The 13,564-nt window shown below is 42.1% G+C and overlaps 1 protein-coding gene across 1 annotated transcript; it reads left to right on the forward strand.

Annotated features, from left to right (window-relative positions):
• The first annotated feature begins 1,387 nt into the window (after nt 1–1,387).
• LOC138855431 (uncharacterized) lies at nt 1,388–3,760 on the forward strand. Its single transcript, XM_070104741.1, has 2 exons — nt 1,388–1,727; nt 1,824–3,760. The coding sequence occupies exons 1-2, from the start codon at nt 1,625–1,627 to the stop codon at nt 2,279–2,281; spliced, it is 561 nt and encodes a 186-aa protein (XP_069960842.1). The 5' UTR covers nt 1,388–1,624; the 3' UTR covers nt 2,282–3,760.
• Nucleotides 3,761–13,564: the final 9,804 nt, after the last annotated feature.

Consider the following 13,564-nt stretch of genomic DNA (forward strand, 5'->3'; position numbering starts at 1 on the left):
ATAGGTCAAACGTTCGTGGGAATGAGGGAGTGTGGCAGTGCCCGTCCACCCAGGCTGCCGCCTCCTCACCTGTGTTATTACTTGTAAGCAATGTTGTACTGGATCCTGTGACTTCCTGGTTCAAACCTAACTTGTACTGGCGTCCCTTGTTGATATTGTATCTTGTACTGGCGTCCCTTGTTGATGTTGTATCTTGTACTGGCGTCCCTTGTTGATACCGTATCTTGTACTAGCGTCCCTTGTTGATGTATCTTGTACTAGCGTTCCTTGTTGATGTTGCTTCTTGTACAGTATTCCTTGTTGATGATGTATCTTAAACTGGTGTCCCTCGTTGATGTATCTTGTACCAGTGTCCCTTGTTGATGTTGTATCTTGACTGGTGTCCATTGTTCATACTGTATCTTGTACTAGTTTACCTTGTTCATGCTGTATCTTATATATCACAAGTTTTTCAGAATTATATGAGAAACACACTACATATCATAAAAGCCGAATACAAGCAGCCGTAAGGAAGGAAACTGACATAACAGTGATGCTGGGTTAGCAGCTACGGCGTCTTTGTCGGCACTTGTAGACTCGTCTGTTATTTGTATGTTATGTAGTTTTAAACGTTTCTTAAAACGTTCAAACCCACCAGGACTTGCCACGAAGGTTTCACTTTCAGTACTAGAACCCTGTTTTTCCTTTAGATCTTCAAATAAACTTAAAGCTTTCATTTGTATGGTCATAGCGTACATGGAGAGTTAGGCCGATGCATGTTCTCCATCCAGATATTTAAGTCTTTCCATATTTTCCATTCCTGGCCAGGATTTCTTTTTCTCATCAACGTTATAACGAAATGACGTTGAACGAAACGACGTTAAGTGAGGACTTCCTGTGCTTGCGTCCCTTGTTGATGCTGCAGTTTGTACTGTGGTTTCTTAATGTAGATGTACTATGTACTGGCGTCCATTGATGCTATTCAATCTAACAAATTTGAGTCAGAATTTCTAAACTAATAGAATGAATTTGGGTTCATCAGAATAGCTTCCATAAGCCATCACTATAAAATTTACAAGTGTGAGAGACACCTTCCCAGCCTTGATTCATCCTTCCTTTCTTCCTTCCTGTCTATGACAACACGATGATGAAGTACTCTTGTTCCAAGGAATTAGAGCTATCGTTCCCTTGACTCAAAAATGATTGCCTGTCATTCGCCTATGTACTATATGACACACACGGGTTTAACAGTTCCATATTATACTAAAAATAACACTATGTAACAAAATTTCACTTTTGTCGTGTTCCTGGGAAATAAGCATCATTTCCCAATTCTTTATAACTTTAAAAAATTTAAAAAAGCAATTTTGATCCCAGAACTTTGCTTTTGTGGTCAGGACACTTCTGGAACACTTTCAAGAAAGACTGATGTAAAACTATTATGTTCTAGGGTTTTGCTTGGCAAATATAAAAACAGGGACCCACAAACCAGCATTCAGTTCAGCTCTGGCTACCTGAGAAGACACATCAGAAGAAGTGAAATGGCATCAAGAGGCCGCAATCATTCTCCAGATGTATTATGTTACATATGTGGTCAATTCATTAAGACAAGAGCAAAGAAGTGCTCTGTAACAGTGTTTAAAAAATGTGTGAAGCATACAAAGCATTTTTTGTCATGCCAGTTGTGGACCAAGACAAGACCTGGGCGCCTCATGTTGCTGGTGAACATTGTAAGAAAACATTGGAAGGTAAGAAAGTCATTATATGAAGTGTGCAATCTTGAATAGGAACTTTTTTTAAATGAAATGTATGTAACAGAAACTAAATCTTTTGTTCTTTTACAGGATGTTATAGAGGAGAAAAAAAAGCCATGAAGTTTACTGTTCCTAGAATATGGCGTGAACCCACTGATCACTCAACCAACTGCTGCTTCTGTCTGGTGGATCCTTCCAAACACCGAATTGGGAAAAAATGCACCTGCTATTTCTTACTCAGACCTTCCCTCTCTATTGCACCAGTACCACACAGTGCTGATCTTCCTGTACCTACACCTCCAGCAAGAAGTCAACCGTCAGAAGAAAGCAGCAAATCAGAAAATGAAGAGCACAGTGGACAAGACTATGATCTCACAGATGCAGCTGTTGGCAGGAATCCTTACTATCCAAACCAAACAGACCTCAATGACCTTATCAGAGATCTTGGTTTGACAAAGTCAAATGCTGAGCTTTTCATTTCAAGGCTCAAGGAGTGGGACTTGGTGGATGAAAGTGTGCAAGTGACATGCCAAAGAAATCGCCACTAACATTTCTCAAGCTTCTTCACTACTGAAGACAGGTTGTACTACTGTTTGATGCAATTGGAATTACATGCACTCCAGATGAGTGGAGACTTCATTGACAGCTCCTCCAGAAGCCTAAAAGCTGTACTTCTGCACCATGGGAACAAGTATCCTTCTCTTCCTTGGCTCATTCAGTGCATCATAAGGACTACAACAGTGTTAAACTTCTACTGGAAGCTAGGAAGTTTTTGGAGACTTCAAAATTGTGGCATTTTTGATGGGACTCCAAGGAGGTTTTACCAAGTTTCCCTGTTATCTGTCACTGGGATAGACAGAGCAGCACATTACCAGAGGAAGCACAGGCCTCAAAGGACTGAGTTCTCAGGAAGACATAATATCAAACTGAATGAAAGTAGACACGTGTGCAACATCTGGTTATCTTTATTGTAGACGTTTCGCCATCCAGTGGCTTTATCAATACAGATTATAGGAGATAATTAGAAGACAGAACTATACACAAAAGATGGTAATAAGTCCCTCAGCCTTGGAGGTGGTGTTGAGAGCACCATGGGTGTACAGATTCTGAAGCAAAGGCAAGGAGACTGGCGTTTATATAGGGGTCAGTGGATAGGGAGGTGTAACAGACGAGGGCATAGTCACTGGTAGGCGGGATTCCCCAGTGGAAGTAGGTCCTACACAAAGGGATAGGTTAGTTGTAGTAGCCGTGAAGGTCTTGTAGATGTCCTCTGAACCAAGATTCCATGATGTTGCGGTGTCTGACAAGTGTGCAAGAAAGGTATATAGTTTTGTATATAGTTCTACTGTTTTCTAATTATGTCCTAGAATCTGTATTGATAAAGCCACTGGATGGCGAAACGTCCACAATAAAGATAACCAGATGTTGCACATGTGTCTTTCATCTTGTCGGTATTTTATACCTTTCTTGCACACCAAACAAACTATTTGTGGATCCCTCCATTACACATGAAACTAGATCTAATGAAACAGTTTGTTACAGCTCTTGACAAAGAGTCTGAAGCCTTCAAGTATCTCCAAGACTTCTTTCCCAAGCTATCAGAGCAAAGGTGAAGGTTGGCATCTTCACTGGACCACAAATCTGGAAAATCATGGAGTGGTCAGAATTTCCAAAGAAGCTCACAGAGAAGGAAAAGGAAGCCTGAGAGAGTTTCGTTACTGTAGCACAGGGATTCCTGGGCAACAACAAGGCTGACAATTATGTGGAACTTGTTGAAACCTTGGTAAAAAGCTATGGTCAGATGCGCTGTAGGATGTCCCTTAAGGTCCATATCCTTGATGCTCATCTAGACGGTTTCTAGGAGAATATGGGAGTAAGGGGAGTGCTTCCACCAAGATATAATAGACTTTGAACACAGATATCATGGATCTTATAATGAAAACATGATGGGAGACTACATTTGGGGGCTTAAACGGGAAAGTGATTTGTTGCTGCTCGCAAATCTAGAAAAACTGCTCATTTTTAACTTGTAAATATGTTTCAGAAAGTTTAAAATAAAATTTGTGTAAATTTTATTTATTTTACATGTTTTTGTTTTACACCCAAAACTAGCATGTCGATGGACTGGTGACCCAGCGGTGCTCCCAAGAGGGTACTGTTAGACGGAGTGGTAGTAGAGACTTCCGGGAGGATTCTTCGCACAGCATTGATTATTTCCCGTGAAAACACAGGGAGAAGACTTGGAACTCGTCCTCAATCCCTCCAAGTGTGAAATCATCACAGCAAACAAGGAAATAATCAATGCTCTGCGAAGAATCCTCCCGGAAGTATCTGCTACCACTCCGTCCAACAGTACCCTCTTGGGAGAACCGCTGGGTCACCAGGCCATCGACACTGTCCTCAAGGACAAATTGAATGACCTGATGAGAATGGAGGAGAGAATAAGCGATCCTGATGTCCATGATGCTCTGTATCTCCTCTCAAGGTGTCTTACTATGCCAAGACTCACTTCCTGAGGTATGTACCCTCTTTTGACAACCCAATACTCGATGAATATGACGCACACCTGAGATCAACCTTTAAGAAGGCACTGAACCTGTCACTAGAGGATCAGCAGTGGGATCAGGCAACCCTCCCAGTGCGACTGGGAGGTATAGGGGTGTGCAAAGCAATGCATGTTGCTTTACCTGCTTTTTTGTCTTCCTGTTTGGCTTCCAGTGCATTAGTCAAGATTGTTCCCGAACGCTTGAGAGACGTGGTAGGAGCTCAAAACCCCAGGTTTATTGAAGCAGAGATTCGGTGGGACATCCTTACAGACTCCTCAAGTACACCAGCTCCTCCCAAAGAGCACAAACAGTCCCACTGGGACAAACCGATAATGGAAAAAATCGCCAACACAATGCTCTCCAACACTTCAGGAAAGGACATAGCTTGTCTCCTGGCAGTGAAGGCACCACACTCGGGAGATTTCCTGTTAGCTGTTCCCAATTCCTCCCTGGGCACCCGTCTCGACCCACAGGCCATTCGGATTGGTGTTGCTCTTCGCATAGCCGCCCCCATCCTCATCGAACATAGGTGTATTTGCGGCAGGGCGACAGCTGATCAATTCAGACCTCATGGTCTCATGTCACACATCAGAAAGGAAGTATGCCAGACATGAGGAGGCCAGTAACATCATAAAGAGAAGCCTCGCCACGGCCCGTTGCCAAGCTCAACGGGAACCCCAAGTGCACAGGTCTAACGGAAGTCAAAATCATCCTGATGAAGCCACTACGCTACCCTGGAAGGATGGAAAGCATGTTGCCTGGGACTACACCTGTGCTGCCACATTGGCAGACACCTACTTGCCATACTCCGTAGTGGAAGGGGGTGGAGCTGCCAGCCACAGGGAGACCCAGAAGATCCACAAATATGAAGTCCTTCCCCCTTGCTATAACTTCATCCCAATAGGGTCGGAGACCCTTGGAGGATGGGGCAAGTGTGCTCTAAAGTTCCTCAAAGAGCTGGGTGAAAAGCTCATCATAGAAACCAAGGACCACAGGGCGACCAGCTTCCTCTTTCAGAGACTCAGTGTTGCGACCCAGAGAGGAAATACCTGCAGCATTCTGGGCACGCAGCCCACCGCCAGAGAGCTGGACGAAGTATTCGAGATATAGCTCTGAGTTACCTATGTTGTTTTACTTTCTATTGTATTTTTGTGAATGTTTTGTCAATGTATTTTGTCTTTAAATAAAATATACATTAAATATAGTGGGTGGTAGGAGAAAATTCTCAAACAGCTTCAGGGAGAACCTTGAGTTTTCACTGAAGCAAGTTTATTCTTTTCTCTGAGGATGAGGGTCTCTAGGATAGTTCTAGATGTGGTACCTCCCTATATATATATATATATATATATATATATATATATATATATATATATATATATATATATATATATATATATATATATAATGTCGTGCCGAATAGGCAGAACTTGCGATCTTGGCTTAAATAGCAACGCTCATCTTGCCATATAAGACAAGCGAAAATTTGTGTATGCAATAATTTCGCCCAACTCATTCTGAACCTAACGAAAAAAATATATTTCACTGTGTTTGTTTAGTATTAAATTACTGTAAATAAATCTAAAATATATTTAGTTGGGTTAGGCTAAAATAAATTGTCCTTGTTATAATAAGGTTAGGTAAGTTTTCTAAGATTCTTTTGGTGCAAAATTATAAATTTTTACATCAGCATTAATGAAAAAAAATATCTTTAAACGTATAAGAGAAAATTTCAGAAAAGACTTAATTTTAAACGAGTTCTTGCTAATTGACCAATTTTACATATTAGGCACGACATACATATATATATATATATATATATATATATATATATATATATATATATATATATATATATATATATATATATATATATATATATATATATATATATATATATATATATATATATATATATATATATAATGTCGTGCCGAATATGTAAAACTGGTCAATTAGCAAGAACTCATTTAAAATAAAGTCCTTTCTAAAATTTTCTCTTATACGTTTAAAGATATATTTTTTATATTAATGTTAATGTAAAAATTTATAATTTTGCATCAAAAGAATTTTAGAAAACTTACCTAACCTTATTATAACAAGCGCAATTTATTTTAGCCTAACCCAACTAAATATATTTTAGATTTGTTTACAATAATTTAATACTAAACAAACACAGTGAAATATATTTTTTTCGTTAGGTTCAGAATGATTTTGGTGAAATTATTGCATACACAAATTTTCACTTGTCCTATATGGCAAGATGATTATTATTATAATCAAGGGGGAAGCGCTAAACCCGGAGGATTATACAGCGCCTGGGGGGGGGATGTGGAAGGCATTCAGGCTTAATTCGGGAAACTGGAGCACAGATCTAATTCCCTAAATCAAGAGCCCCTCACCAACATCAAGGAACCTTCCTTGAGGGGTATGGCAAGATGAGCGTTGCTATTTAAGCCAAGATGGCAAGTTCTGCCTATTCGGCACAACATATATATATATATATATATATATATATATATATATATATATATATATATATATATATATATATATATATATATATATATATATATATTCTTTTTTTTTCAACAAGTTGGTCGTCTCCCACCGAGGCAGGGTGACCCAAAAAAGAAAGAAAATCCCCAAAAAGAAAATACTTTCATCATCATTCAACACTTTCACCACACTCACACATTATCACTGCTTTTGCAGAGGTGCTCAGAATACAACAGTTTAGAAGCATATACGTATAAAGATACACAACATATCCCTCCAAACTGCCAATATCCCAAACCCCTCCTTTAAAGTGCAGGCATTGTACTTCCCATTTCCAGGACTCAAGTCCGACTATATGAAAATAACCGGTTTCCCTGAATCCCTTCACTAAATATTACCCTGCTCACACTCCAACAGATCGTCAGGTCCCAAGTATCATTCGTCTCCATTCACTCCTATCTAACACGCTCATGCACGCTTGCTGGAAGTCCAAGCCCCTCGCCCACAAAACCTCCTTTACCCCCTCTTTCCAACCCTTTCGAGGACGACCCCTACCCCTCTTTCCTTCCCCTATAGATTTATATGCTTTCCATGTCATTCTACTTTGATCCATTCTCTCTAAATGACCAAACCACCTCAACAACCCCTCTTCTGCCCTCTGACTAATGCTTTTATTAACTCCACACCTTCTCCTAATTTCCACACTCCGAATTTTCTGCATAATATTTACACCACACATTGCCCTTAGACAGGACATCTCCACTGCCTCCAACCGTCTCCTCGCTGCTGCATTTACCACCCAAGCTTCACATCCATATAAGAGTGTTGGTACTACTATACTTTCATACATTCCCTTCTTTGCCTCCATAGATAACGTTTTTTGACTCCACATATACCTCAACGTACCACTCACCTTTTTTCCCTCATCAATTCTATGATTAACCTCATCCTTCATAAATCCTTCCGCCGACACGTCAACTCCCAAGTATCTGAAAACATTCACTTCTTCCATACTCTTCCTCCCCAATTTGATATCCAATTTTTCTTTATCTAAATCATTTGATACCCTCATCACCTTACTCTTTTCTATGTTCACTTTCAACTTTCTACCTTTACACACATTCTCAAACTCATCCACTAACCTTTGCAATTTTTCTTTAGAATCTCCCATAAGCACAGTATCATCAGCAAAAAGTAACTGTGTCAATTCCCATTTTGAATTTGATTCCCCATAATTTAATCCCACCCCTCTCCCGAACACCCTAGCATTTACTTCTTTTACAACCCCATCTATAAATATATTAAACAACCATGGTGACATTTCACATCCCTGTCTAAGACCCACTTTTACCGGGAAGTATTCTCCCTCTCTTCTACACACCCTAACCTGAGCCTCACTATCCTCATAAAAGCTCTTTACAGCATTTAGTAACTTACCACCTATTCCATAAACTTGCAACATCTGCCACATTGCTCCTCTATCCACTCTATCATATGCCTTTTCTAAATCCATAAATGCAATAAAAACTTCCCTACCTTTATCTAAATACTGTTCACATATATGCTTCAATGTAAACACTTGATCTACACATCCCCTACCCACTCTGAAGCCTCCTTGCTCATCCGCAATTCTACATTCTGTCTTACCTCTAATTCTTTCAATTATAACTCTACCGTATACTTTTCCTGGTATACTCAGTAAACTTATTCCTCTATAATTTTTACAATCTCTTTTGTCCCCTTTCCCTTTATATAAAGGGACTATACATGCTCTCCGCCAATCCCTAGGTACCTTCCCCTCTTTCATACATTTATTAAACAAAAGTACCAACCACTCCAACAGCATATCCCCCCCTGCTTTTAACATTTCTTTCATGATCCCATTAGTTCCAGCTGCTTTACCCCCTTTCATTCTACGTAATGCCTCACGTACCTCCACCACACTTACATTCTGCTCTTCTTCACTCCTAAAAGATGGTATACCTCCCTGGCCAGTGCATGAAATTACCGCCTCCCTTTCTTCCTCAACATTTATAAGTTCCTCAAAATATTCTCGCCATCTACCTAATACCTCCCTCTCCCCATCTACTAACTCCCCTACTCTGTTTTTAACTGACAAATCCATACTTTCCCTAGGCTTTCTTAACTTGTTTAACTCACTCCAAAATTTTTTCTTTATTTTCATTAAAATTTCTTGACAGTGCCTCTCCCACTCTTTCATCTGCTCTCCTTTTGCACTCTCTCACCACTCTCTTCACCTTTCTTTTACTCTCCATATACTCTGCTCTTCTTATAACACTTCTGCTTTGTAAAAACCTCTCGTAAGCTACCTTTTTCTCTTTTATCACACCCTTTACTTCATCATTCCACCAATCACTCCTCTTTCCTCCTGCCCCCACCCTCCTATAACCACAAACTTTTGCCCCACATTCTAATACTGCATTTTTAAAACTATTCCAACCCTCTTCAACCCCCCCACTACTCATTTTTGCACTAGCCCACCTTTCTGCCAATAGTCGCTTATATCTCGCCCGAACTTCCTCCTCCCTTAGTTTATACACTTTCACCTCCCTCTTACTTGTTGTTGCCACCTTCCTCTTTTCCCAACTACCTCTTACTCTAACTGTAGCTACAACTAAATAATGATCTGATATATCAGTTGCCCCTCTATAAACATGTACATCCTGGAGCCTACCCATCAATCTTTTATCCACCAATACATAATCTAACAAACTACTTTCATTACGTGCTACATCATACCTTGTATATTTATTTATCCTCTTTTTCATAAAATATGTATTACTTATTACCAAATTTCTTTCTACACATAGCTCAATTAAAGGCTCCCCATTTACATTTACCCCTGGCACCCCAAATTTACCTACTACTCCCTCCATAACATTTTTACCCACTTTAGCATTGAAATCCCCAACCACCATTACTCTCACACTTGATTCAAAACTCCCCACGCATTCACTCAACATTTCCCAGAATCTCTCTCTCTCCTCTACACTTCTCTCTTCTCCATGTGCATATACGCTTACTATAACCCACTTTTCACATCCAATCTTTATTTTACTCAACATAATCCTTGAATTTATGCATTTGTAGTCCCTCTTTTCCTGCCATAGCTTATCCTTCAACATTATTGCTACTCCTTCTTTAGCTCTAACTCTATTTGAAACCCCTGACCTAATCCCATTTATTCCTCTCCATTGAAACTCTCCCACCCCCTTCAGCTTTGTTTCACTTAAAGCCAGGACATCCAGTTTCTTTTCATTCATAACATCCACAATCATCTCTTTCTTATCATTTGCACAACATCCACGCACATTCAGACTTCCCACTTTGACAATTTTCTTCTTCTTATTCTTTTTAGTAATCTTTACAGGAAAAGGGGTTACTAGCCCATTGTTCCCGGCATTTTAGTTGACTTTTACAACACGCATGGCTTACGGAGGAAAGATTCTTATTCCACTTCCCCATGGATATAAAAGGAAAAGTAATAAGACCAAGAACTATTAAGATAAAATCAAAGAAAACTCAGATGAGTGTGTATAAATAAACATGTACATGTATGTGTAGTGTGACTTAAGTGTAAGTATATATATAGGAAGCTGCAATGTACATATCAAGGGTGTATATAGGGCCAGTTGGTATATAGGTTACAAGAGGTTCGTCAATGATAGCACAAATGTCTGACTTGGTTGGATTATCCTAACTACAATCTTCACAAGTTAAAATAAATATATGTCGATAATAACGGTTACTAGATGTATTTAAGTCGTTATTCTTCCCATCAAAATCAGATGGAAGAGAGAACATTTTATATCTAAAGGAACTGGAAGGTCTCTTGAGTTGAGAAACTGGAGCTACGCTTCCGTTCCTTGGATCAAAACGGATAGTTTTCCATTTCTTAGGCGTTGTGTGACCAACATTAGCGTTTCCAGTTGACTATAGCTACGTGCACTTGGGTCGCTGTGTGATCCGAGAAGAGGTATCCCCGTACAGCATACCTCGGTTTCCTGCAAGTCAGTCCACGCGAACAGATCAGTACAAAGTGCGGCATATGTCTGTAATGCAATTAAACATTAGTGTTGAAGATTTGGAGTAAATTAGATTTATTTACAGGTTATCACATGGACACTAATATACCAATTTCTTCAATAAAATCAGTAAGTTAGGACATTTACAGCCCTAAGCAAATTCAAACCTTCCACTAGGAATCATAGGCTTTCTAGCCAAATTGATGAGACATTCCCTTATCTCAGAGAGACAAATGTCCTAAAATACAAAAGCACATTAAGGAACCTGTCGTGAAGGTTCCTTAAGTGCAGCACAGGTGGTAAATGATAATCACTGAGTCGGTAAAATGCTGTAATAAGAATAGGTAGTAGGAAGACCAGCCTCCAGTGTTGTCCTGTCTGCCTAAGAGTACGTGTCTGGCTGACTACCCCTCACTGAGGGTACGTGTCTGGCTGACTACCCCTCACTGAGGGTACGTGTCTGGCTGACTACCCCTCACTGAGGGTACGTGTCTGGCTGACTACCCCTCACTGAGGGTACGTGTCTGGCTGACTACCCCTCACTAAGGATACGTGTCTGGCTGACTACCCCTTACTGAGGGTACGTGTCTGGCTGACTACCCCTCACTGAGGATACGTGTCTGGCTGACTACCCCTCACTGAGGATACGTGTCTGGCTGACTACCCTTCACTGAGGGTACGTGTCTGGTTAACTACCCCTCACTGAGGGTACGTGTCTGATTAACTACCCCTCACTGAGGGTACGTGTCTGGTTAACTACCCCTCACTGAGGGTACGTGTCTGATTAACTACCCCTCACTGAGGGTACGTGTCTAGCTGAATACCCCTCAATGAGGGTATGTGTCTGGCTGACTACCCCTCACTGAGGGTACGTGTCTGGCTGACTACCACTCACTGAGGGTACGTATCTGGCTGACTACCACTCACTGAGGGTACGTGTCTAGCTGACTACCCCTCACTGAGGGTACGCGTCTGGCTGACTACCCCTCACTGAGGGTACGTGTCTGGCTGACTACCCCTCACTGAGGGTACGTGTCTGGCTGACTACTCCTTACTGAGGGTACGTGTCTGGCTGACTACCCCTTCCTGAGGGTACGTGTCTGGCTGACTACCCATTCCTGAGGGTACGTGTCTGGCTGACTACCCCTCACAGAGGGTACGTGTCTGGCTGACTACCCCTCACTGAGGGTACGTGTCTAGCTGACTACCCCTCACTGAGGGTACATGTCTGGCTGACTACCCCTTCCTGAGGGTACGTGTCTGGCTGACTACCCCTCACTGAGGGTACGTGCCTGGCTGACTACCCCTCACTGAGGGTACGTGTCTGGCTGACTACCCCTCACTGAGGGTACGTGTCTGGCTCACTACCCCTCACTGAGGGCACGTGTCTGGCTCACTACCCCTCACTGAGGGTACGTGTCTGGCTGACTACCCCTCACTGAGGGTACGGGTCTGGCTGACTACCCCTCACTGAGGGTACGGGTCTGGCTGACTACCCCTCACTGAGGGTACGTGTCTGGCTGACTACCCCTCACTGAGGGTACGTGTCTGGCTGACTACCCCTTCCTGAGAGTACGTGTCTGGCTGACTACCCCTCACTGAGGGTACGTGTCTGGCTGACTACCCCTCACTGAGGGTACGTGTCTGGCTGACTACCCTTCACTGAGGGTACGTGTCTGACTGACTACCCTGCACTGAGGGTACGTGTCTGACTGACTACCCTGCACTGAGGGTACGTGTCTGGCTGACTACCCCTCACTGAGGGTACGTGTCTGGCTGACTACCCCTCACTGAGGGTACGTGTCTGGCTTACTACCCCTCACTGAGGGTACGTGTCTGGCTGACTACCCCTCACTGAGGGTACGTGTCTGGCTGACTACCCCTCACTGAGGGTACGTGGCTGATTACCCCTCACTTAGGGTACGTGTCTGGCTGACTACCCCTCACTGAGGGTACGTGTCTGGCTGACTACCCCTCACTGAGGGTACGTGTCTGGCTGACTACCCCTCACTGAGGGTACGTGTCTGGCTGACTACCCCTCACTGAGGGTACGTGTCTGGCTGACTACCCCTCACTGAGGGTACGTGTCTGGCTGACTACCCCTCACTGAGGGTACGTGTCTGGTTTACTACCCCTCACTGAGGGTACGTGTCTTGTTGACTACCCCTCACTGAGGGTACGTGTCTGGCTGACTACCCCTCACTGAGGGTACGTGTCTGGCTGACTACCCCTCACTGAGGGTACGTGTCTGGCTGAGTACCCCTCACTGAGGGTACGTGTCTGGCTGACTACCCCTCACTGAGGGTACGTGTCTGGCTGACTACCCCTCACTGAGGGTACGTGTCTGGCTGACTACCCCTCACTGAGGGTACGTGTCTGGCTGACTACCCCTCACTGTGGGGCGTGTAGTATGGTTTAAACTCTGCTGACCTAACAGTGTATGAAGTCCGTGGCATCACGTATAACAAACGTTGAGTTACACTGAGTGATGCTTTAAAATAAAACCAAGAAAAACCTGTCTTTCAGTTTTCCCAATTTCTTAGAATTAAAAAAAAAATACAAATTTTGACCAACATGGTCCAAAATCAGTCCATACTTTTCTCCAAGATTTACCCAGCTTATAAGATTTAAGTAATTATGAAAAGTAATTAACACAGACATGTTAAGTGCATATATATATGTACGTTATGTATATGTAACTAAGGATGACCCAGTAATGTCAAAGAATTCTCCATCTGTTTCA

This window comes from Cherax quadricarinatus, chromosome 5 (assembly GCF_038502225.1).
Source record: "Cherax quadricarinatus isolate ZL_2023a chromosome 5, ASM3850222v1, whole genome shotgun sequence".
NCBI lineage: Eukaryota > Metazoa > Arthropoda > Malacostraca > Decapoda > Parastacidae > Cherax > Cherax quadricarinatus.

What these genes read in the sequence shown, in the direction of transcription:
- LOC138855431 (XM_070104741.1), top strand. Translation starts at nt 1,625, where the DNA reads ATGTGTGAAGCATACAAAGCATTTTTTGTCATGCCAGTTGTGGACCAA. An exon ending in TTGTAAGAAAACATTGGAAG is followed by an intron (nt 1,728 to 1,823) that starts GTAAGAAAGTCA and finishes GTTCTTTTACAG; the next exon opens with GATGTTATAGAGGAGAAAAA.